General features: G+C 37.6%; 1 protein-coding gene across 1 annotated transcript; it reads left to right on the top strand.

The window, feature by feature from the left end:
• Positions 1-838: 838 nt before the first annotated feature.
• Positions 839-4,318, top strand: LOC140878798 (uncharacterized). The gene is made up of 9 exons (XM_073282420.1): positions 839-957; positions 1,162-1,396; positions 1,484-1,600; positions 1,664-1,779; positions 2,232-2,355; positions 2,443-2,910; positions 3,081-3,258; positions 3,675-3,822; positions 3,919-4,318. Exons 1-9 carry the CDS (start codon positions 839-841, stop codon positions 4,316-4,318), a joined length of 1,905 nt encoding a protein of 634 aa, XP_073138521.1.
• Positions 4,319-27,462: the final 23,144 nt, after the last annotated feature.

The following is a 27,462-nucleotide window of genomic DNA, read 5'->3' as shown; positions in this document are numbered from 1 at the left end:
AAAAGTTGTATAAAAATATCGAGCCAACTCAATATATGTAGGACATGATATATAGAAATAAGACTCCCACCCAATGTTATCAATCAATTGCAACACTCTATGCTTAATATCTAAAGTCTTTAAAGTAGGGTGATCAATATATTTACAAGGAATTATCTATTTTTGACATATTGATTCGTACATGTCCTTTTTCGTTTTTTTAGTGAAAACTAACTTACCGTTCAAATCAGATTCAAAATGCGGTAAGACATTCATTTCCTTTCCCATTCTAGCCCTTTTATACGCAGGAGACGAACTAGATTCACCAACTCTCTTTTGTGTAGCACTAGAATCTCGACCCATGGTACCAAAAATATATTTTCAGCAAATATATCGCAACAATTAATCCCAATCACAGTAACACATAAACGATCAATTACTGAGCAAACAAAAGGGGAGAGATATCACCGATTTGTTATTGGCGGAGGCGCTGGAGGCTAGTGGAGGTGAGAGGCAGCAGCACGGTGGTGTTATGGATGTGCAAAAGGAGAAGAAGAATAGCAGCAACGATAATCTATGACGGTGCAGGCCACGACCAATGATGATAAAAAAACAGCGGGGTGATGCGATGTAGAAAACGGCAAGTGCACGGACTGGAGAGTGCAGACGGCAGGCTACGGTTGTGGTGATGGGTGAGAGAGTAGGCGGCGAAGAGAACGAGAGAACGGCCGGGAAAGAGGTACAATAGCGGTTGTACCAGACGGCGGAGTGGAGATTGCTACCATTTGTGATGATTGCCAATGATGATGATAAGGGCAGGCCACGACCGGTGATGGTAAAAAAAATAGCGAGTGATGCGATGGAGAAAACGGCAAGTGCACGGACTGGAGAGTTCAGGTGGCAGGCTGCGGTTGTGGTGATGGGTGAGAGAGTAGGCGGCGAAGAGAACCAGAGAACAGCCGGGAAAGTGATGAGAAGGTAAGTGTGGGAGAAAATGTATTAGCTGTGATAAAAAGGTCTTTACCAAATAAATGCAAGGATCCAGGTATGTTTACTATGCCTTGTGTTATTGGAAATTTAAAGATTGGGCGTGCATGTCATGTTAGATTTAGGTGCATCCATAAATTTCGTGCCATATTAAATTTATTGTGATCTAAATTTGGGTCATTTGAAAGAAACTAGAGTTGTGATTCAATTGGTGGATCATTCTAACGCTTACCCAGAAGGGGTTGTTGAAGATGTTTTGGTGCAGGTTAAAGAGTTGATATTCCCCGCAGATTTCTATATCTTGCGAATGGAAGAGGACTTCACTTCGAATCCACCTCCAATTCTGTTGGGAAGGACATTTATGAAGACATCTAAGACCAATATTGATGTTGATGATGGTACCCTCTCCGTCGAATTTGACGGAGAGATTGTAAAATTTAATATTTTTGATGTTATGAAGTACCCGAGTGAAAACCATTCGATATGCTCGAATGATGTTGTTGATTCAATTGTGTAGGAGGTCTTTGAGGAAGAATGTGAGATTGAAAGATTTCAAATGTATGCACAATTGGATGCGGAAGGAGACTTAGCTGAGGCTTATGAATTTTCAGAAACAAAAGTCGATCAAACGAGGGTAACAAATTCAAAGGTTGAAATTTCATTCTCTCATAAAAAATTACTACCTTACGTTTTGCAGGCACCCAAACTAGAGTTGAAGAGTTTGTCAGATCATTTGAATTATATATATCTTGGTGATGAAGAGACCTTACCGGTGATCATCTCAAAGAAATTGACTGAGGACCAGGAAGAGAGGTTGGTCACAGTGCTCAAGGATCATAGAACTGCAATCGGATGGACTTTAGCTGATATCAAAGGCATAATTCCGTCGATTTGCATGCACAGAATTCTTGGAGGATGATGCCAAACCAGTAAGAGAGTTCCAAAGAAAACTGAATCCGATAATGAAATATGTTGTAATGAAAGAAATCATCAAGCTCTTAGATGAAGGAATAATATATCCTATCTCGGATAGCAAATGGGTGAGCCCGATCCATGTTGTACCAAAGAAAACAGGCATTAATGTGGTAAGAAATCAAAATAATGAGTTGGTACCGAAAAGGATGCAAAATGGCTAGCGAATGGTCATTGATTTCCGAAGGCTTAACTTAGCCACCAAAAAAGATCATTTTCTCTTACCTTTTATTGATCAAACATTGGAAAGGCTAGCTGGAAAAACTTATTTTGTTTTCTTGATGGATTTTCAGGGTACTACCAGATAGTCATCGCTCAAGAAGATCAGGAGAAGACGACTTTCACATGCCCTTTTGGAACATTTTCTTACAGACGCATGTCATTCGGACTCTGAAATGCCCCAGGTACATTCCAAAGGTGCATGTTTAGTATTTTTCTGAATATATTGAGAATTGCATTGAAGTATTTATGGATGAATTCACAGTTTATGGGAATTCATTTAAGGATTGCTTAGGTCACTTGTCCAAGATTTTGAAAAGATGCATGGAAACCAAATTGGTTTTGAATTATGAAAAATGTCATTTCATGGTGAATGAAGATATTGTGTTGGGACACGTTGTTTCTTCAAGGGGTATAGAAGTTGATAAGACAAAGATTGATTTAATCACACACTTACCATTCCCCACTAAAGTTAAGGAAGTTCGAGCTTTTCTTGGGCATGTAGGTTTTTATCGCAGGTTTATTAAGGATTATTCAAAGATTACTTTGTCAATGTCCAAGTTATTGCAAAAGGATGTGCTTTTCGAATTTGGTGAGAAATGCAAGGAGGCTTTTGACAAACTTAAGAACATGTTGACTACTGCACCTATAATCAAGCCTCCTGACTGGACCTTGCCTTTTCAAATCATGTGTGATGCCAGTAACTATGTTGTGGGAGCTGTTTTAGGCCAACGGATTGATAAGAAGAGTCATGTCATATATTATGCATCAAAGACACCCTGCACAGTGCAACTACACAACTACTGAAAATGAGCTTTTATCAATTGTTTTTGCTTAAGATAAATTCAGATCATATTTACTTGGTTCTAAAGTGTTGGTGTATTATGATCATGTAGCTCTAAAGTATCTATTGGCAAAAAAAGGAGTCAAAACCGAGACTGATAAGGTGGATACTCCTACTCCAAGAGTTTGACATTGAGATAAAGGAACGAAAGGGGACCGAGAATCCAGTGGCCGATCACCTAAACAGACTGGTGAAGGAAGAGGAATCCATACCTATTTCTGAATTGTTTCCTGATGAGCGGTTATTCCAAGTTAAAGGTATGGTTCCTTGGTATGCAGATATAGTAAACTATTTGGTTACTGAAATTTTACCCTCTTCCCTTAGTAAATCCCATAAGAATAAAATTTGTTGCGAGGCAAAGTATTATGTGTGGGAGGAACCCGATTTATGGAAATTTTGTGCTGATCAATTGATTAGGAGATGTGTGTCTGAGAGTGAGTATAAGTCAGTTTTGGTTTTCTGTCATAATTATGCATGTGGTGGTCATTTTGGACCGAAAAGAACTGCTAGAAAAATTCTGGATAGTGGTTTGTACTGGAAAACTCTGTTTAAAGATTTTATTTGTTTTGTAAAAACTGTGAAAAGTGCCAAAGAACGGGTTCTTTGTCCCATAAAAATCAAATGCCCCAAACTCCCATTCTCGTTTGTGAAATTTTTGACATTTGTGGTATAGATTTCATGGGTTCGTTCCCTTCATCATGTGGTTATGTCTATATAATTTTGGCAGTTGATTATGTATCGAAGTGGGTGGAAGCGAAACCCACCAGGACTAACGATTCGCAGGTTGTTGTAGGTTTCCTCAAGTCTAACATTTTCAGCAGGTTTGGAATCCCTACAGCGCTAATCAGCGACCAAGGGACTCATTTTTGAAATAGAACTATTGAGGCTTTACTGAAAAAATATGGAGTGTATCACAGGGTAGCCACCGCTTACCATCCGCAGACGAATGGTCAAGCAGAAGTTTTCAATAGGGAGATCAAGTCTATTCTTGCGAAAATGGTCAATCCAGGGAGGAAAGATTGGAGTATTCGTCTAGATGATGCACTTTGGGCCTACCGAACCGCATACAAAAATCATATTGGGATGTCCCCTTACAGATTAATGTTTGGGAAGGCATGTCATCTGCCGGTTGATATTGAGCATAAAGCCTACTGGGCGGTGAAACGCTGTAATATGAATTTGAATGAGGCAGGAAAGACTAGGAAACTGCACCTGCAAGAGTTAGAGGAACTACGTTTGGAGGCTTATGAGAACTCAAGAATTTATAAAGAGAAAACTGAAACGACTCTAATTACCAAATACTTTAATTTTTTTTAAATAAAATAATAAAATAATACATATACGCCCATACATATATGTATAAATACTTGAAATAAGTATTTAATTAAAAACTTGTTAAATAATTTAATTATGTATCAATAATATCTTGAAATAAATAAACACTAAAATAGATCTCAAAATCATCGATTTGTGCTAAAAATCATCAAATATTTTACCAAGCGAGCATTATAAAAATAATATTTTCAACCAACCATAAAAATAAATAATATGCGAAAAAACTTGTTCAAAAACTTATAACATCCCATAACATCACTAAAATAGCACTGGTCACGGGCGCCGTCTGCAAAGAAACTCATAGGCCCTCACCGCCGGTCGGAGAAACCGTGTCATCAACATAATCATACTCATCTGCACCATATAAGCGTAGTGAGCCTAGAGGCTCAACATGTTTTATCTCATAATAACAAGGTTTAAAAATCACACATAAGCACATAATCATACTAATACATATACTCATCATGAATATGCATGCATGCTCTTAAAATAATGCATCATAAATTTTTTCATGTCATAACTTTCATCATAAAATAATATTCATGTGCTATATCATATAATACATAACATAATTTGAGCATGTCATAATCATAAAGAACAGTGTAGGTTATATCCATGAGTGTGGCTCGTAATCATGAACGAATGATCAGTCTAAGAACCATCGTACGTGGCGGTGGATAAATCCACCTCTATGCTGGTATTAAAACTACCCTGTGCTCGGTGGTAAAACCACCTCTATTACGGTAGTACACTACCTTTGTACTCGATGGTAAACCACCTCTATGCTGCCACATCACTTCAATTTCCATAAAATATTTTCATGCTCAACATTAAACATATCATTCATCATAAAATTATTTCATGTATGCATGCACTAAAATTTGGTTCGAAATATATATTTAAATAATTTTCATAATATTAATACTTGTACATAAAATAAGTGTCATACATAAAATAATTTAAATATATATTCCGGACTTATTGATTTTTCATGGGATTGTCCAGACTGCTGGTCCCCTAAACTTAAGCCAATAAATTCTAAGACTGGCCCATTAGCTTAATTTAAGCCTAAATAAAATATTTAAGTCTAATATAAAATTCTCGGCCCAATAACTAGCCCAAGCCCAATATAAACCACTGACAGACCCAAATATTCACAGACTGACCCAATAATTTCCATGGGCTTTCAAGCCCATGAAAATTATTGGACTCACTTAAATAAATATTTTAAGGCTTAAATAAATATTTTAAAAGCCCAAATAATATTTATAATAATTAACTGAGCCCAAAAATAACACTTAATCTAATAATTACTTAAAAATAAAAATACCCGAGCTCAACTAATCTAACCCGGACCCGGACCCATCTAACCTGACCCGCCCTATTTTAGTCCCAACCTGGACCACCCAGCCCGAGCCCAGCCCATTAGGCAGCGCACAAGCTCATCACCTAACTTGTGCAGAAATCTGCACATGGCCAAATCTGAGCAGCTGTACCAAATCATTTCGTTCTTCTTGCTCTGTCCACCTTTTGTCATGAAACAACCGCCTACATCTAGCTCACTTCTAGAAGTTTCCAAAAATCCAAAAACTAGCCTAAACCATGACCTCTACAGCTCAAACGAATCAACACAAGTTAGCCATAATTCTGCTCGCGCGCAGAACACAAGTACTGACTTCCGGCCATTTTCTCGGCCAGATCCGGCCACCACCGGCAGGAGAAATACCTGTAACACCTTTCCCAATGTCTTAGGGTTCTAACCCAACTAGAATCAACCTAAAACTCGCTCTGTGGACTGAGAACGAGTCAATCTCCCAAGCTCGCTCATTCTGCTTCCACCTACAACCAGCTAGCTTTTCTGCCCAAACCAACAACTAAGAAACATAACTAGCTACAAAATCATGACTCTAAGGACCTAAGACACGTCCCTAGATGCTGGGCAGCAGCTTGGACCACTACATGCATCAGAAACATGACCATGCACATACAAATCAAGCAAAAATGTGAGTTGTTCATGATCTAGCCATAAAACTTCATAAAATTCGAAAATATCAGAAACAAACCAATGAATTCAGATCTGAATGGATTACATAGCTTATATTGTGGTAAATAAGAGAATTCGACATGCCTTTGATAAAATATTTGAATGAAAACCGAGGCCTATGACGCGTGTACGATGCTCCACGACGAACGGATCACCAAACCGAGTTAAAAACCTTCAATCTATGGCAATGGAGGCTGTTTTCTGATGGAGAGTCTGATGAAAAAGATGGAGGTGGCGGCTGAGTGTTTAATCGTGAGGTTTGGGTAGAATTTATGGTGAATATTATTATAAATAAGCTTAGGATAATTAATTAATTAATACATTAATAAAATATATTTTTAAAATCTCCCAAATATATTAACAAATCTGATAATAAAACATAATCCCGAAATATTATTTTAAGGAATTTTTAAAAGTCTTAAAAAGTCATTAAAATGACTTATTTTGGAGAAAAATAGGCTAATACATATCTATAAATATTAATACTATTATTTTCATGAAATAATACCTTAAAATAATATTTTAAGGCCCATAAAAATTTAATAAAATATTTTGGATGAAATTCAAACATCTCGTTTGTCCACGGTCCCGTCTACGCGATCAAATAAATCATTTACGCAAAAATCTAAAAATTTCATAATTGCGGGTTAAATGCTGAATAACTTTAAACCATGCATATAATTCACATAAAATCATTTAACCCCAAAAACTAAATTTTTAATTAAATTAATTTCCTAATTATGCATGCGGATTTACATATAAAAAATATCGGGTGCTACAAAAACGAAGTTGTTTCATGATAACTCTATCTTGAGAAAGAAATTTACCGTTGGCCAAAAAGTACTGCTCTTTAATTCTTGGTTGAAATTCATGCCAGGTAAACTTCGTTCCCAATGGATTGGTCCATTTGTTGTTCCTCACGTGTTACCTTATGGTACAGTAGAAATTAAGAGTTTGGATACAGAAAAAAATTTCAAAGTGAATGGACATCGACTGAAGGTGTTTTATGAAGATGAAAGTGTGTCGTACAAGGAGATCGAGTTAACAAATCCTGATTATTCCACAACTTGATGAACTTGGTAACGTCGAGCATAACGACGCTAAAAAAATTACGCTTTTGGAAGACAACCCAACATTTTTTAATTATTATTATTTATTATTTTTTTATGCTTGATTTTGAAAAAAATATCAGAAAATGATTTTTTAAAAGGCGTGGGAACGCCCTATGACAAATCATTTTCTGTACAAAAAATCAAATTTTCTTCTTAAAAGCTTTAAAAAGTTCAGAAAATGATTTTCTACAAGGCGTGGGCACGACCTATTGAAATTCATTTTCTGTTTTGAAAAAAAAATTTCAAATTTGCTTAAGTTTTATTTAGTTTATAATTATAATTACAATAATAGTAATTAAAATAAGGGTTTATCGCATAATATTTTTATTTTCTTTTCTACAGGGCCGCTATCCTCCTCTTTCTCTTAAAGCACCGAATTTTTTTCTCTTCTCTTCCATCTCCAAGCAAGCGGTCACATGCTTTCACCATCACCGATCGTCACTTTTACCACTAGAGATCATCTGCCCCTTTCCTTCATCTCCTCACCACCATCACAGATCACCACCGCTCGCTTGCTTCCTCCATCTTCACCATCACTGGTCGTGACCTTCCCTTGTTAGTGCACAAATCCTTCAAAAAATTAGCATACCTTGGGATTTGATTAATTGCATCAATCAAGGGTATGTTAATTTTCACTTTTCTGAACGTCTCCAACACTTCATTCTCATAATTTGCTCTCTTAGATTTCTCTAACCTAGAAGAAAAAGGAAGAACAACCACATTAGATATGCAAGATAAAGGAGGTGTGGATTTTACCTTTGTTTTCTCCTCGGATGTGTCTTTAACCTCCTTGTCCATGTTTTTCCTTCACTAGTCTGCTCAGGTGAGGTAGACCCAATTTCGATCATCTTTCCACTTCTCAACACCATTGCACTTGCATTTTCTCTTGGATTTACTTCCGTTTGTGATGGTAGTTTTTCAGAATTTTGAGCCTCCAAATTGCTGATCGCAGTAGCTAACTGGGTTATCTGATTTCCTAGATTCTGAATGCTGGCCCTTGTTTCCTGTTGGAATTTTTTAGTGTTAGTCGCAAGGGCCTTAACAATTTCATCTAGAGACATACCTGAGTCAGAGGATTGTGCATGTGCCAGTTGTTTGTTGTAATTCTGTTGTGAAAATCCTTGTTGACCTCCTTGGTTTTTGTAGCTGAAGTTCGGGTGATCTCTCCATCCCGGATTGTAGGTATTGGAATATGGATCATATCAACGTTGTGGTTGTCCAGGAAAACCGCCAATTGCATTGGCTTGCTGCGTTGGATCTTCTTGTAATGTTGGACACATATCCGTCGAATGTCCAACAACCGAACATATACCACGATATTTGACCTGTTGTGCTTGTACTACAACCAATTTTTTCAAAAGAGATGTTAAGGAATCTAATTTTTTATCAATGGGACTAAGACTTACCTCTTTAACATGTCACGGAGCATTGTCTTCTCTTGTTCCGAATTGTTGAGCATTGGCTGTCATGTTGGCGATAAGATCATTTGCTTCTTGAGGTGTTTTGTTCACTAGTGATCCTCCACTTGCAGCATCAATCATGTTTCTATCAAAAAATGAAAGTCCCTCATAAAAGTACTGCACTAAAAGTTGTTCAGAAATTTGGTGTTGTGGACAGCTCGCACACAGTTTCTTGAATCTCTCACAGTATTCATACAAAGTCTCTCCCTGTAACTGCCTGATCCCACAAATGTCCTTCCTAATGTTAGCTGCTTTCAAATCTGGGAAGAAATTTTCCAGAAATTGCTGCTTCATGCCATTCCAAGTTGTTATAGTTCCAGAGGGCAAATAGTAGAGCCAATCCTTAGCCTTGTCCGCTAGAGAGAATGGGAAAGTTCGCAGTGAAATTTGTTCCTCTGTAATTTCTTGAGGTTTCATGGATGTGCAAACAATGTGGAACTCCTTCAAATGCTTATGTGGGTCTTCACGTCCAAGACCACGTAAAGTTGGCAATAAGTAAATAAAACCAGATTTTAATTCAAAATTTGCCTCAGTAGTAGGGAATTGAATGCATAATGGCTGTTGAGTAACATTAGGATTAGCCAACTCCCTAAGAGTCCTCTGTGCTAGCTCTTCCATTGTTTCTTCGTACTCACTTTCTTCGGTTTCAAATTCGAAATCAGATTCCCTTTCAGATTCGCTCGAGTTCTATGCCACGTTCAATTCAGGAGATGAAATTGATGCTTGGTTACGTCGTAGCCTCACCTCTTTTCTCAACCTCCTAGTTGTCTTCTCGATTTTCGGAATATATTCTAGTTCACCTGTACGAGAATAACGAGGCATAAAAAGAATAAAAATAATTAAATAACAAAACTCGAAATAAATAAATAAAAATACTGTTCCCCGGCAATGACACCAAAATTTGATAGACCTATCGTCAGCCAACAAACTTAAAAATAATACCTATTCCTTAACAAAATGAGTGTAATGGCGAGTAGGGTCGAATCCACAGGGAACGAGTATTTTTTTTATTTCGAGTGAATGTAACTAAAATAGGGGTTTTTGGTTTGTAGTAATAAAATAAAAAATTAAGACTAATGCAAAAATTTAATAAATGAGATGAACAAATAATTAAATGAGAAATTCAATATTTTACCAAACTCTGATTCAAGGAGTTTCTGTATTTCAATTATATCACTGATCATCGACTAACAAATAATTTATTCATGCAGTTTCTAGCAATTAACCTTAAAATCATAGGGATATCCACTAAAATTTTTGTGTTTTCCTATTTTAATTGACCAAACCCAACATCTAGTCAAAACTTATCAATAACCAACTGAACACGATATCGTTCCATATTGACTAAAAATAGCTTTTCGATTTGTGAAAATAGTTAATCCTAAAATCTAACAATCGAGATAGCTGCAATTGTTAAATTTAGTTTCGTTAATTTATTTAGATCAAACATGTTATGATTGCACAACACACCTAATCTATCGCTACTCAAGTACCAATCATTCATGACAATTACGGATCACTTAATCCTAAAAAAAAATCCTCTGGCCGTTTCAAGCGTACAGAAAGATGCAGAAAATCTCTAGAAAATAATCTAAAACTAAACTTAATGTGTAAAGCCTACGAGAAAGGAAAAAGATAATCTAGGAAAAAGACAAGATTATCTACAAGATAATCTTGATAATTGTTAAATAAAAACAAATCTCCAACAATATTTATCTAAAACAAAATCTTCTCTTCAAAATTCTTCCATAACTTAAATACCATATTTAGAATTCCTAAAATATGGTATTTTCTTCTCAAATTCTTAATATTCTATTCACCACAAGACAATAACAGAGTAGTCACACAGCGTGCCCACGCCTTGCTTCAGGGCCTCTTCTAGTTTGCTCAATTTCTCAAAATTTTCTCTTTGCAACTCCAAATGTGATAGAATTCAAATTTTTAGCCCAAATTTTTGTCCAAGATCATCAAACTTCCTCCAACTACAAAATACGACAAAAACGCACCAATTAACATATGCAGAAGATAAAAAAAAACCCCGAGAAATATGATACTAAAAATATAAATATTATGAGCCTATCATTCGCTCGGGGTACAATTTTGTAGCATTATTACACAAACTGATAGGCCTAAAGTCCTTCAAAGAATTCAGATGCAGCTATTTTGGAATAAGAGTAATCAGTGTTGCATTACACTCCGAAATATCCCCTTTATCATTGAGAATTTCTAAAAATGCTTTAAAAATGTATTCCCCTATTATTGGCCACAATTTTTGATAAAAAATAGTTGTAAAGCCATACGGACCTGGAGCTTTCGACGGATGCATATCAAATATAGCTCTTCCGACCTCATCTTTGGTAAACATGGCACACAATTCCTTGTTCATTTGTTCATCCACCAATGAATCTACCTCTTGTATGATTGCCTCAATATCCCATTGTAAAGGCTCAGAATTTGAAAAAAGTTTGGCAAAATATTATAGTGTAATATCTACTTTACTTTGTTCTTCTTCACACCACTCTGCCCTCGAATTAAACAGTCCCTTGATAAAGTTTTTTATTCGATGGTTAGATGTCATGGCATGGAAAAACTTTGTATTTGGATCCCCATTTTTCAACCAATTGACCCTAGAGTGCTACGTCCAATGATTCATCCTGCTCTGATAGTTTCTCAATATCACTTTCCAACTGGTTGATACGAGTAAAATTATGTTTAATGACGTGCGATCTCATCAAACATCTCAGCTGTAACGCCCCAAATCTATCTTAATTGAGCTTATTTGAGTTAATCGGACATTTCAGAGTTCAAGAGCCGACTTGATTTTGTTAAAGGACTATTTTGTAAATTTTGGAAATTTCAGGGACCAAAGTGCAATTTTGAGAGTTTGACTTGGTCTTAAATATAAATATGAGAGAGAGAGGCATGGGTCTTCATCTTCTCCTTATCCTCCACGCCTCCCAAGCCGATTCCTCCATTAACGTGAGCTTCCAAGCTTCCAAATTTCAGTCCGAGCTCGATCCGTCCATTGGAATTTAATTCTGAAGACAGATTAGCGATCATGGCAGCGAGAGCTCCATTATATCGTAAGTTTTTCTATGATCAGATTTGTTCTATTTTTGGATGTTGTTATAATCGATTGAGTTGCTAGTATGTTGTTCTTGGCAGAGGTCTGATCGTTTATTCTCAGTCGGTTTTGAATTAGAACGTCGTTCGAAATTGTTAGGAATTTTGGAAGTTTATTCTAAAAATTGAGTTTTGGGATTTTCTGGGTTTTAACCTTTATTGTGGTTTTAGCATTGTTATGAGTTGTTTGAGATGCGGTACTGCTGTCTGTATTCCCGATTTGATCAGTTATAGCCGTTATGCCGCCAGTTTGAGTTTTGGAATATCAATCGTTTATATTGATGAGATTTTGGATTTAGGAGTTGGAATTGAGTTTGAATGGTTTGAATTGGATAGATTGACTTTGGAATTCTTTTTATATCCTTCAGATTCAGTTGCAGATCGTGGAGTCCGGAATTGACCGAATTCGAATCGTTGAAGAATTGATCAAGGTTTGGTATCGAGGTTATTCTATTTCCTTGACTTGTATCGAGTGATGTTTAGATTGAGCCTTTTGTTCTTGTAGCTTGTCCGGATTGCAGCTACGCTAATCAAAGAAGAGGTAAAAGATGACTTTGGAATGAAATAGGACGATTAACTCGAATCCGGATTGATTCGAGTGTCCTAGGGAAAATCACATACTTGCATGCTACTTGAATTTTATATTGTTTGTTGTTTGATTTGCACTTGCATTCATATTGAGCCAATTACCTTTGTTTTGCAGGCAAGAGAGGCCCAGAGGAGTTAGATGTTCTCTGGACTATAATTGAGGGACATTGGTTAGCAGATTTTTTTACCAATTTTCGAGAAACACTCTATATAGGCGCCCAGAGTCTAGAGGAGTAAAATATGCATCGTCCACCTCGATCGGGAGAGTCGGTGTGTTGGTGATATTTTGTCCTCGAGATCCCAAATGAGAGAAGAAGAACCTTTACCTTGTGATTATCCAGACTTGATAATCCTGGTTTTAAAGACATGCATTGTATTTTATGCATTTTGATTTGGAGTTATTGACATGCTATTGGAATTTCTTGTTTGATTGTTTTATATATAGCGTTCGATATATTATTTGATATGCATGTTTTGGTCTCTTTTACTAGGAATGCTATTCTCACCGAATTTATCCGACTGTTGTCTTGTTTTGTATGTGTACTTGGCAACAGGTGGGGCAGGTTCGAGTCAGAAGCTGCATGACTAGATCGAGTTGGAAGTGATAGAAGTGAGACTCGGTTTAGAAGTAGAATTTAGCATGTCTACCTAGTTATGTTGAAGCATGTTAGAACTCGAACTTATTATGTTTTGTATTTGGATCTGTAATAGCTAAAACTTATGCATGTTCTACTTTTGAGGAATTGTATAACTCTAGAACTACCATGTATTGGATTTATGCATGTTGTATGTTGAAATAATGGATTTGAATTGGGATTGGAATGCATGTCAAAAGCGAGCGCGGGAGTATTTTTTTTAAGCTGAACATTTCTGCCCAGGCCTTCCACGCGTGAGCGATGTGGTACCTCGCGCGCGCGCGAGGAGCTTCCAAGGGCTCGGGTTTGTTAGCCCGCGCATGCGTGAGAGTTGCATCTCGCGCGGGCGCGAGCCTCCAGCAATGTTGCTGGAGGTGAAGCCTGCAGCCATCTCGCGCGAGCGCGAGGCAATTTTTTTTTTTTAAAAAAAGAAGAGAAATTGTTTATTATTGTTTGGACCTTGGATTATTGTATGGTTTATTAATTGTTTAATCCGAGATTTGTTGTTTAGAACCGAGGTCTCACATTAAGTGGTATCAGAGCGATAAGTTCTTGGTTGAACTAGAGTGAGCGGGGTAGTTCGAGTCCGCATGAATTGAATCCTCGCATGTGTTTTAATTATTTAATTGATTTATTAAATACCATGCGAGCATGCTTTATTTTGTGAAGATTATTTGAATTGCATGATTTTGTGATTAAATTGTAAAGCATGAATTATCTGAAATATAAACTGTAATTGTTTCTCAATTGCAACTGAATATTTCTGAGATAGAAGAAAATTGTTGAATAGAGATTATGGACACGAGATGATTGAGATTGAGATGTTTGTGTCCTAATGCTCTCGAAATTGAGATATGTGTTCCTCGATGAATTTTGAACAGGAATCTTTTCGCATCGGAATCCGATTGAATGAGGGTGTTCTACGACTGAAGAATGGGCATTACTCCGACGCCGATGGAAGCCTTGTTGATGAGGTTCCAGACCTTTCAACCCCCAACCCTGAGGAGTACAGAGAATGCAGTGGAATGTGTAAATTGGTTAGATGAAATGGACCAGTTATTTGATTCTCTGGAATACAACGATGATCGTAGAATTCGGTTAGTTATGTACCAACTGCAAGGGACTGCCAAAAGCTGGTGGATTTCTAGGAAGAAGGCATTAGAGAATCAAGGTTTGGTTGTTTTGTGGAGTTTGTTTAAAGCTGAATTTCTTAGGCAGATTCCGTTCCAAAAATCAACCGTGTACATAGGAAGTACCACTAGGGGTCTTTTGCAACCGAGAGGACGGTCATTCAAGAAGTATGAGAGTAGTTCTTCTAGCTCCAGCGGATCGAAACAGTCTGGTTCCGGACATAGTTCAGGATCTTCCGGTGTATCTTGCAATAATTGTGGAGGTCAACACCTCAGTGAGCATTGCATTGGAATTTCTGGATGCTGCAATATCTGCCATCTGCCAGGACACTTTGCGAGGAGATGTCCTCAGCGTTATACCATTGGATCTCAGTCGTGGAGTTCTTTTAGACCAATGGTTCTACAGGAGAGACAAGCTCGTGTGGTTCACTCATTTCAGCCGCCGTACCAGAATCGACTTAGAGGCTCTTCGATCATGAATCAACCTCCGATTCAATAGACGTTGAATCTTACTCTCAACGAGGATCCGCAGGCTTGGGCTGCACCCGATGATGACACAGCAAGTAACCGTTGAGTATGATTTTATGCTCTTATTCTGATAGTTCTGTTACGCTCCTTATTTCTTAACTGAGGATATTACTATGATGCATCTCTGCCTTTTGAGCTTTTGCATTCCATAGTTGATATTGTCTGTCGCATGATCGCTTGATTCAGAATTGTGCGGAGGAATTCTCTTGGTATGCAGTTGATGTCCTAGAATCTAGCCCGAATTGGTTGATAAACCAGTGGTTAGAGAGTTTGCTGGTATTTTCCAGATGAGATTCCGGGATTGCCTCTGATTTATGAGATTCAACAACGACTTGAGATCAGACATCATCAACTGAGAGTTAGTAAGAAAGAGGTATGAAAGACTGGATTTGGAATGAGGTATGGCCGCTTTGATTTTGTTGTAGTACCGTTTGGATTGTAAAATTCGTCTTCAGTGTTCATCCACCAATGAATCTACCTCTTGTATGATTGCCTCAATATCCCATTGTAAAGGCTCAGAATTTGAAAAAATTTTGGCAAAATATTATAGTGTAATATCTGCTTTACTTTGTTCTTCTTCACACCACTCTACCCTCGAATTAAACAGTCCCTTGATAAAGTTTTTTATTCGATGGTTAGATGTCGTGGCATGGAAAAACTTTGTATTTGGATCCCCATTTTTCAACCAATTGACCCTAGAGTGCTACGTCCAATGATTCATCCTGCTCTGATAGTTTCTCAATATCACTTTCCAACTGGTTGATACGAGTAAAATTATGTTTAATGACGTGCGATCTCATCAAACATATCAGCTATAACGCCCCAAATCTATCTTAATTGAGATTATTTGAGTTAATCGGAGATTTCAGAGTTCAAGAGCCGACTTGATTTTGTTAAGGGACTATTTTGAAAATTTTGGAAATTTCAGGGACCAAAGTGCAATTTTGAGAGTTTGACTTGGTCCTAAATATATATAGGAGAGAGAGAGGCGTGGGTCTTCATCTTCTCCTTCTCCTCCACGCCTCCCAAGCCGATTCCTCCATTAACGTGAGCTTCCAAGCTTCCAGATTTCAGTCCGAGCTTGATCCGTCCATTGGAATTTAATTCTGAAGGCAGATTAGCGATCATGGCAGCGAGAGCTCCGTTATATCGTAAGTTTTTCTATGATCAGATTCGTTCTATTTTTTGGATGTTGTTAGATGACTTTGGAATGAAATAGGACGATTAACTCGAATCCGGATTGATTCGAGTGTCCTAGGGAAAATCACATACTTGCATGCTACTTGAAGTTTATATTGTTTGTTGTTTGATTTTCACTTGCATTCATATTGAGCCAATTACCTTTGTTTTGCGGGCAAGAGAGGCCCAGAGGAGTTAGATGTTCTGTGGACTATAATTGAGGGACATTGGTTAGCAGATATTTTTACCAATTGTCGAGAAACACTCTATATAGGCGCCCAGAGTCTAGAGGAGTAAAATATGCATCGTCCACCTCGATCGGGAGAGTCGGTGTGTTGGTGATATTTTGTCCTCGAGATCCCAAATGAGAGAAGAAGAACCTTTACTTTGTGACTATCCAGACTTGATAATCCTGGTTTTAAAGACATGCATTGTATTTTATGCATTTTGATTTGGAGTTATTGACATGCTATTGGAATTGCTTGTTTGATTGTTTCATATATAGCGTTCGATATATTATTTGATATGCATGTTTTGGTCTCTTTTACTAGGAATGCTATTCTCACCGGATTTATCCGACCGTTGTCTTGTTTTGTATGTGTACTTGGCAACTGGTGGGGCAGGTTCGAGTCAGAAGCTGCATGACTAGATCGAGTTGGAAGTGATAGAAGTGAGACTCGGTTTAGAAGTAGAATTTAGCATGTCTACCTAGTTATGTTGAAGCATGTTAGAACTCGAACTTATTATGTTTTGTATTTGGATCTGTAATAGCTAGAACTGATGCATGTTCTACTTTTGAGGAATTGTATAACTCTAGAACTACCATGTATTGGATTTATGCATGTTGTATGTTGAAATAATGGATTTGAATTGGGATTGAAATGCATGTCAAAAGCGAGCGCGGGAGTATTTTTTTTAAGCTGAGCATTTCTGCCCAGGCCTTCCGCGCGCGATCGAGGTGGTACCTCGCGCGCACACGAGGAGCTTACAATGGTATGGGTTTGTTAGCCCCCCCGCGCGCGAGAGTTGCATCTTGCGCGGGCGCGAGCCTCCAGCAATGTTGCTGGAGGTGAAGCCTGCGCGCGCGAGATGTTTATCTTGCGCGAGCGCGAGGCAATTTTTTTTTTTTTTTAAAAAAAGAAGGGAAGTTGTTTATTATTTTTTGGACCTTGGATTATTGTATGCTTTATTAATTATTTAATCCGAGATTAGTTGTTTAGAATCGAGGTCTTACATCAGCCCTTTCCCTAGCTTTTTAATTTTTCTGCCCAAGCCATCAAATCTAGTTCTAGAACACCGTTTAAGATCATTGCTGCATTTCACTAGCATGTCTCAAAAGTTCTGCTTACCCTTGTTTTCTCCCCAATTTCGAATGAATTGCTCTGAAAAATCCTCATACAATAGCCACTTGTGCTAAAAAAAAATAAACCTCTTCAAAAATTGAGTCAAAACACGAGTGTCTTCTGCCTTCAAGCTTAGGTATATATCTCTATGATCTGATCCAAAATATTCTAAATCTTAATCTCAACCAACAGGAATTGTTTTTGCACATCATAAGTACAAGCAAATCGATCCAACCGAGCTACAATAAGTTCATCTTCTCTGCGACGATTACACCAAGTAAACAAATTACCAGAAAAAAGAAGTTCTATCAGACCACAATCCTCTAATGCTTCAGCAAACTCTGAAATCTTAGACACATTCCTTGGATTCCACCACATTTTTCAGATTGGTACAATATTTCATTCAAATTCCCTCCAATCAACCATGGTAAATAATTGAATTCATTCATACTTGCTAACCTTCAATGGAGTTTCCATGATTGAGTGCGAAGAGAAGTTACTGATTCCCAAATACACTTGTGAAATGCCACATTTCCGAGTCATGTTTTACAATACAATCGATATGACCTACCGAATATGATTTGATCTGAATTTCGAAAAGTTCCCTCCAAAGAGAATAAGACCGCCACTACGTCGGTTTAAATCTACTACAAACTGACCGTTCAGCTAAAATTTGCTCTTACACCACCTGCATTGGCTCTCAACCAATTTTCTCGTAGATAAAAATTAGAGATAGGTTACATTCTGAAAGAGTAGGTGCCCAGTGAGCCAACTTGTGGCTAAGAGCTTTGATGACTCTTTGTATAAACAATCTTTTGTTTAATATAATTTACACTTTTTAATGGCAATGACTTTATCTTTCTTCATATTGTTATATTGTGATATACTATTGTTATTTTGATAAAGACCTTGAATATACTATAGTGTATGTAAGATGTGGTAGAACATGGAGATGTCTATCATGAAACACATCTTATAGTCACTGTGTATTCTAAACTGTTCCTAGTCGATTGAGCCGTCCGATAATAAGGATAAGGATCGCTCGAGTTTGAGACTAGCATTTGCGATGCAGAGTACCACGTTTCATTGGTAAGGAACATAGAGATGTTCGAAGCATGCAAATGGATATTCATACGATGAATGATCGAACTACCCTATCCGGACTTTCCAAGTGGTTATCACTTATCGAGTGGATAAAGTCCGCGGTTTTGGTTGTACACCATTAGTCCTTACTACTTGAAACATCATTGAGACTCTATATGCTAGTACTGTGCTTTGACTCGTTTACCGACTCTATTGGGGTCATCAGGTGTCGGGATTGGGTACAGTTACAACACATATAGGAGTCGATGCTTTGTTGTCAAGGATTCACCACATACTTGCGAGTGTGGATATCCTATGCGATCTGAGGAGATATTAGTGTGACGAATCTCTGGCCAGAGTACATGATGTGATTTAAGAAATGGTTTCTTAGTAGCACATGCGATGTCACTATTTGATCTTCAAGATGCATTGCATAGTTATCGAATCTCGAACGACTCTCGATTTACCAATGGTTGTTGATTCGATCGGGATATATGGATGAAGGGACCGTACTGTACGCTAACCAAAATCTATTGGTTCTTGCAGGCACTATCAGTGATACCTAGGGAATCATGGGGCGATGTTGCTAGGCGCTCTTACCATGATTCGATGGGCAAGTCGGAAAGTGTTGTTCCGAGTCACAAGGAGTTGTGAGCCCACAGCTAGCTGTATCCCTGAACCATTGAGGGTCACACAGAGTAATGGATTTTTAATCCCCGTTGAGATAGTTAAATTTAAAGAGTTAAATTTAATGAACAAAGAAGTTGGACTTCTTATTTAAGAGTAGAGGAGTAAGATTTTCTAAAATGACATAGGGATGGGCATTTTTGGAAATCACTGAATTCGGATTCAGAAAAATTTATCTTGACTTTAAAAGGTACAGAAATGGTTTCTGTGTACATTGGTGAAATCGGTTTATCAATCGGAGTCATGATGAATTTTATATTAATTTCTGAACATGCGGGCTTTGCTTGTTGGGCTTGAACTTATGACTAATGTGCCCTAAGCTGTTAGCGGCCTACATTATAAATAAGTTATTGCAGTACAGAAATTAAACAACAACAGGTCACAATTTTCGAAAACCTAGTTATTTTCTCTCAAAAGTGGCCGCCCCCTCCCTCTCCTACTCGGGAAAAATCCAGCCTGTGAATTTTGAATTACAGTCTGGTTTAACGGATCAAATTCGTTAATTCTCTTCGTAGAAACTTCTGATAGATTTTCTAGTGCAATCTATCAGAGGGATTAAATATCCGTTCATGGACTTGATTGAAGAACAGTTCGTCCATCAGTCCCAGGGAGATACAACAAGAGCAGAGCAATCTGTTGGTGTCCATAATCTCAATTTGAGATTTGAGGTAAAAATTTATAATTGTTATTTAATTTTTACACACACAATTTAATCGTTAAGTTTTGATACCCATTATGGAATCGTTCCATATAAAATTTTTAAACTTCCGTTGCACCGGGTATCAATTCTGATTGATCTGATCGCCCCATTCTCCAACACATTCATCTAGTAGACATTTAAATTCGCGGATTACACGTTGGTTCCCAAGTCCCCATGCATTCCAAGTCAGGCAAATCATATCAATTGTGCAGCCCTCGCCAAATCCAAAATCTCATCGGTACTTGCCTCCAACTCATTCTTTTTTTATTTTAGAAAATATGTGGGAGTTTCTTGTATCACCATAGGGCATTTTCCTTGTGATTTCGATCCACCTTCTGCTAAATTTTCCACTTGCGCAGTCTGTTTTTCTCTTGCAATCCTTTATAACTTCCGATTTTGAATATTATTAGTTTGACTCTTTTCATTTTCCAAAATATTATCTTCATTCATTAACACCTCCACTGACTCTCTCGGGTTCGCTTCTGCCAAGGATAAATTCTGATTAGAAGACTCCATCTTCTGAACTAGATTATCATCAGTCAAATTTTTTTTTCCCGATGATACATCCTCCGTCTAAATTATAGGAGAGTTAGCCAAGACCATCAATTTATTGTTTTCTCCCTCGTCTTGAGATGTTTCTTTTTACGACAATTCTCTACTGTGAGTACTATTAGATTTTGTAATGTTTGGTTTCCGATCTCCCCCTCCATAGGAAGCCCGGAGCCAATTACCAAATTGTGTTTCCTTTCCTTTGTTTCCATGTAATTCACAATCTCTATGTACGTGTCTCAATCTCAAAAATTGGGAAGACGTTCATACAGTAAAATAATACAAAACTCTTATGTAGTATTCTCTGGATGAACTCATATCCCTTGTAGTAAAGGTTTAGATATATCAAGCATAACCCTAATTCTGGCATATTTTCCTGAGCAAAGACCATCCTCCCCCGCCTCAACTTCAAGAATTGTAGTGACCCGTCCCAAAATCACCTACTAACAGAGACTTTAAGAATGCAATTAGAACTTAAATAACAAAAATCAAAGAAAACTATGGAAACTTAAATCGAATGCTAACCCGACAGAATACAACAGGTAAATAATTACAACCTAAAAAATAATAATACAATCCAATCAAAAACCCTAAACACAAGGGGATAAATCCTAACTAACTCTGCTGGTACCAACTGAGTCCAAAACTACCTTGTCGTCAACTACCAATTGGTTCCCTAACCTGGGAAACCTACAAATGCCCCGTCGAATGGGCTGCCCAATAAAAATATAAGGACGTGAGCTAACAACGCTCAGTACAGATGTATGAGTATACATATGCTATGAATGCATTATGCAAGTGAAAGGTACCGGGAACCTATCATCGATAGAATACTGCTCAGTCAAAGGCGTCATGGTATGTAACACACTGGGCCGTCGCATCAGGAGGTACTCACATACAATAAAACCATGGACATATCCGGATCCAAAGCTATGGTATCCATCCACAAAATATAATGGGGATGAGCAACCCCTCTACAGGTTATAACAATGGTAAAAGGCTCAACATGATAATGCATGCAACATACTATCCATGACATAATCAATGCACATATAAGTAATGCCACATAAAACATGCAAACATAGAATATGCATACTCAACCAGGATATCTCAGATAGTACGTCCGTATCTCAAATCATGCAACTCAAGCAACTTAGCCACCCGGGTACTCGAGTCCAAGCCTATAACATAAAATCACTATATCACTTATAGTTCTCTAAAAGTCTTAACTAAACTAATAGCTACTCACAAAATCTAATCAAAGTCTAGCAATATGCATGCATCCGTCGTTAGTTCTTTGATGAAGATGACCTCAAAACCTAGGCACAACTCCGCTACGATCTCGGTAGCTCCTAACTATCGTCCGACCTCCAAAACGACGCCTAAAATGGCCTAAAAACCCCTTAGAAACACCTAGAGAGAGAGAAAAAGGGACAAATGAGCAAGTGAAATGAAGTCTCGGCACCCCTATTTATAGACCACGTTCGAAACTATCGAACTCGCGATCGGAACTACCGATCGTACTATGGAGCTTCTGATCGTGCTTCTGAACTCTCTCCACCGAACACCTGTATTTTTATTGGACAACACGACTACTGACAACATTCAGTTCGAACTACGGGATCGAAACTACCGATCTCCACCCTGTCCAATCACAACTTAGAAAGCCCATATTTGACTGTCGAGGAACGTTCGGAACTTTCGAGCTCAGGATCGGAGCTTTCGAACTCCAATTATTGCTTCCGAAGGGATCAGAACTTCCAATCTACAACTTGTTCAAGTTCAGACCTTCCGAACTGCTCGAACACTTGGAACCCTCCGGATCATTTTCGAACATCTTGAATCCGATTTTCTACTTATTAATCTCATCCGAAAATTTCTTAATCACTGTTTGACCATTTTAAACATTCTTATATAATTAATTGCTCATTTCTGGAATCGGCTTACTAGATTCTACCCACCTTTAGAGATTTCTTCCTCGAAATCAGGTCTTGATCAACCCTGAGAATGTACCTTAACAAGATTCTGAAAACTATTGATCAATTTCTGGTCTATACCACAAGAAAATTTAACTTCTAGCACCCAAAATATCTTGTTGAATATATACGATCTGATCTCTTACTGAACTACAACATTCCTACATGTTCGAACTTGAACAAACATAATGTCATTTCCAAATATTCGTGGAAATAGTACCATAACTAGCTTTGAGGTCTTTCTTGTCACACAAATCTTCTGGCTAAATATTTATGATATCCTCACTTAACTGCTTAACTAATTCTAGCGGACAAGTTATCCTACAAATCCCATATACATCTATCAGATGTGAAAACCCATCTACAATAGTAGAATCTGCCTTAATTTTGTTCTAACCACTTAATATGGTCTAAATTTTGTTATATTGTTGCATCCTAAAGCTGATGCTATACTTGAGCATTTTCCATGGTTCAAGCTATAAGTATCATTGATCAAGTCAACAAAACTCAATCATCAAAGTTCCTAGTCACATAGCAGAATTCAAATGACAGTCTAATTACCCAATACTTGAACAGATACACAAAACTAAAGTCATTCCTGGATTCCAATAAATAACACGGAAATTTCCGTCGAACTGAAAGAGTAGGTGCCCTGTGAGCCAACTTGTGGCTAAGGGCTTTGATGACTCTTTGTATAAACAATCTTTTGTTTAATATAATTTACACTTTTATTAATGGCAATGACTTTATCTTTCTTCATATTGTTATATTGTGATATACTATTGTTGTTTTGATAAAAACCTTGAATATACTATAGTGTATGTAAGATGTGGTAGAACATGGAGATGTCTATCATGAAACACATCTTATAGTCACTGTGTATTCTAAACTGTTCCTAGTCGATTGAGCCGTCCGAAAATAAGGATAAGGATCGCTCGAGTTTGAGACTAGCATTTGCGATGCAGAGTACCACGTTTCATTGGTAAGAAACATAGAGATGTTCGAAGCATGCAAATGGATATTCATACGATGAATGATCGAACTACCCTATCCGGACTTTCCAAGTGGTTATCACTTATCGAGTGGATGAAGTCCGCGGTTTTGGTTGTACACCATTAGTCCTTACTACTTGAAACATCATTGAGACTCTATATGCTAGTACTGTGCTTTGACTCGTTTACCGACTCTATTGGGGTCATCAGGTGTCGGGATTGGGTACAGTTACAACACATATAGGAGTCGATGCTTTGTTGTCAAGGATTCACCACATACTTGCGAGTGTGGATATCCTATGTGATCTGAGGAGATATTAGTGTGACGAATCTCTGGCCAGAGTACATGATGTGTTTTAAGAAATGGTTTCTTAGTAACACATGCGATGTCACTATTTGATCTTCAAGATGTATTGCATAGTTATCGAATCTCGAACGACTCTCGATTTACCAATGGTTGTTGATTCGATCGGGATATATGGATGAAGGGACCGTACTGTACGCTAACCAAAATCTATTGGTTCTTGCAGGCACTATCAGTGATACCTAGGGGCGATGTTGCTAGGCGCTCTTACCATGATTCGATGGGCAAGTCGGAAATTGTTGTTCCGAGTCACAAGGAGTTGTGAGCCCACGGCTAGCTATATCCCTGAACCATTGAGGGTCACACAGAGTAATGGATTTTTAATACCCGTTGAGATAGTTAAATTTAAAGAGTTAAATTTAATGAACAAAGAAGTTGGACTTCTTATTTAAGAGTAGAGGAGTAAGATTTCCTAAAATGACATAGAGATGTGCATTTTTGAAAACCACTGAATTCAGATTCAGAAAAATTTATCTTGACTTTAAAAGGTGCAGAAATGGTTTCTGTACACATTGGTGAAATCGGTTTATCAATCGGAGTCATGATGAATTTTATATTAATTTCTGAACATGCGGGCTTTGCTTGTCGGGCTTGAACTTATGACTAATAGGCCCTAAGCTGTTAGCGGCCTACATTATAAATAAGTTATTGCAGTACAGAAATTACAGACAAGAGGTCACAATTTTCGAAAAAAACCTAATTTTTCTCTCAAAGGTGGCCTCCCCCTCCCTCACTCTGTCGGCAAAATCCAGCCTGTGAATTTTGAATTTACAGTCTGGTTTAACGGATCAAATTCGTTAATTCTCTTCGTAGAAACTTCTGATAGATTTTCTAGTGCAATCTATCAGAGGGATTAATTATCCGTTCGTGGACCTGATTGAAAACAGTTCGTCCATCAGTTCCAGGGATATACAACAAGAGCAGAGCAATCTGTTGGTGTCCATAATCTCGCTTCGAGATTGGAGGTAAAAATTTATAATTGTTATTTAATTTTTACACACACACAATTTAATCGTAAAGGTTTGATACCCATTATGGAATCATTCCATATAAAATTTTTAAACTTCCGCTGCACCGGGTATCAATCTTGATTGATCTGATCGCCGTTCTCCAACAGTGGTATCAGAGCCAGGCTGCTCAGATCAAGCGATTAAATTAATCGATTGTACAAAATTTTTTTAAGCCTCGGTTTTTGAAACAAAATAAATATTTTAAAAATAAAAAAAAAAATTTCGGGCAAAACCCGGGCAGCGATGGTCGCTGCCCAGCGCAGCGCAGGGCAGCGCACGGGCAGCTACCGTGGGGCAGCGATCGTCGCTGCCCGGCCCGAGCCCCTTTGGGGCGCGGGCAGCCCGGGAGTGTCCCGGGCGGCCCGCGGAAAAATTAATTTTTAATTTTTAAAATTAAAATTTTAATATGTTAAAATTCTATTTTTGGTACGATCGAAAATTGTTTTTGATTGGTCCACGAGGCGTCGGATCGAATTGTTCGAGTCCGAAAATTTTAAAATTGATTTTTGGATAAATTTGAATTTTTTGAAAATTTAAATATTTTATCCGTTAAATTGAATTTTGAAATTAATTATTTTTGGTACAATTGATGATAAGATATGATCTTATGGATATATTGAATAAAATATGATTTTATGTATAAAATTGGATTTTATAGATAAAATATGATTTTATTTGATGAAAAGATAAAATATGATTTTGTATGTAAAATAAGATTTTATATATGAAATATGATTTTATCCTTTTAAATTTAAATTGTCATTTCATGTTATCCAATAAATTAATTTTGAATTAAATGTTATTGGATAAGGATGATCGATTGCCATGATCAATTTTGTAGGTGTATGTTAGGAATTTACATTTGTTTTTATTGTTGTTGGATTTATTAATGGGCTTGGTTTATGGCCCAATATGAATTGTCATATGTAATAAAAGTGGGCTTGGTTTATGGCCCGTTCCCACCCCTTAAAAATGTATCCCCTACTTTTCATTGTTATTTATTGTAAATACATTAGATTTAGTGGAAGATGAAGATTTGAAGATGGAGGTGGGCCCAGCAGACAATAAAGACAGAAGAAATGTAAATTGGAAGCTAATGTAATAGGATTGCATTGCATACTGCATATTACCTAGGATTGGACTAAGACTCGTGATTGGCAACCACGGGTCGATTAGAAATGGAATCGATCATCCTATATAATATATGATATTATTGTTTGTATGCATGTTTTAGACAAAATTGTGTGAATCCGGCAAGCATACAAAATTTTAAAAATGATGAGACAAATTTTCAAAATTAAAATCCCTCATTTTAAATATGATTTAAAATTGATATCAAGATAAATAAAGGAAATTTAAATTTGTTTAAATGTTCCTACCTTCCATCAACGATCAATGTATGAGATGCTACCCGCGGATACGGTCCGGCTCATATTATTGGGGGGGCCCGTTCGTCGGAAAGCTGTACATTAGATCGACACATGTTGTAAGTTGGGTGGAACTCCCATGGGATCGGCTCATATTATTGGGGGATCCACATGGCGACCGTCCATCACAACTTAATATTGATGGGTCATCTTGACATGTCACAATAAATGACGTCATATTATTGGGCCCTTATTGGACATGAGGTAAAAACGTGGAGGTTGCTTTGGAAGCAATTGGGCTCTACCTTTTGAAAATTATGGTTGGTTGATATTATTCGGGACCATAGTTTGTCAATTGGACTCCATGTTCTCACTAAGGAAAACAGTTTCCCGTTTTCACTAGAGGGTAGTGAAATCGTTAAAATAGTGGGAGTGAGATTCATAAAATAAATTTTGCCTATTTTATGTCTTAGTAAATTACTTAAACAATCACTGATATTTGTCTGTTTCTTTTCAGTATTTCATAAAGATGAATTCGCGTAATCCATTATTCTCTATCCTCGAACAAAATAAATTGACTGGCGCAAACTATACGGAATAGTTCCGTAAGTTGAAGATTATCTTGACTTCGGAGAAGATGCTCTACGTGTTAGAAAAATCTCCTCCGAAGGAAGCACCAGCTGACATAAGTCCGGAAGAGTTAGCCAAACTTGATACATGGTTGGACCATGATATCAAGGCCAAATGCTATATGCAAGCCTCGATGTCGGATGAACTACAGAGGCGATTTGAGGACACCTTGAATGCTGCTGACATTCACGTACAACTCAAGGAACTTTTTGGGGCTCAATCGAGGGCTGAAAGGTTCGCTACTGTAAAAGAGCTAATGACGTGTCGCATGCGTGAAGGGAATTCGGTCCGTGATCATGGGGTACGAGTGATTTGGCTCATACAGAAGTTGGTAACCCTTGATTTGGTGTTGGAGCATGAACTCAACGTGGACTTACTACTTCTATCTCTTCCTTCTTCGTTTGACGGATTTGTGGTGAATTTCAATATGAACAAGATAGAGGCCTCCCTTGAAGAGATGGTCAATATGCTTGTAACATATGAATCCACATTAAAGAAGGATAAACCGGCTTTCTTGGTGGGCTCCTCTTCTTCTGCTAAGAAGGGGCCAAGTACAAAGGGTAAGAAACGTTCTGTCCCACCCAAGAAAATCGAACCCGAGAAGAAGTACAAGACAAAGGCTTCAA

The sequence above is a fragment of the Henckelia pumila genome, chromosome 2 (genome assembly GCF_033568475.1).
Source record: "Henckelia pumila isolate YLH828 chromosome 2, ASM3356847v2, whole genome shotgun sequence".
Lineage (NCBI taxonomy): Eukaryota > Viridiplantae > Streptophyta > Magnoliopsida > Lamiales > Gesneriaceae > Henckelia > Henckelia pumila.
The sequence above is the reverse complement of the archived record's forward strand: the minus strand, read 5'-3'. Positions and strand labels throughout refer to the sequence as shown.

Excerpts from the sequence above, each read along its gene's own strand:
- LOC140878798 (XM_073282420.1), top strand. The coding sequence starts at position 839 with ATGGAGAAAACGGCAAGTGCACGGACTGGAGAGTTCAGGTGGCAGGCT. Across the intron at positions 1,780-2,231 it reads ACTGAGGACCAGGAAGAGAG|GGTACTACCAGATAGTCATC; the intron begins GTTGGTCACAGT and ends ATGGATTTTCAG. Across the intron at positions 2,356-2,442 it reads GCCCCAGGTACATTCCAAAG|GATTGCTTAGGTCACTTGTC; the intron begins GTGCATGTTTAG and ends AATTCATTTAAG.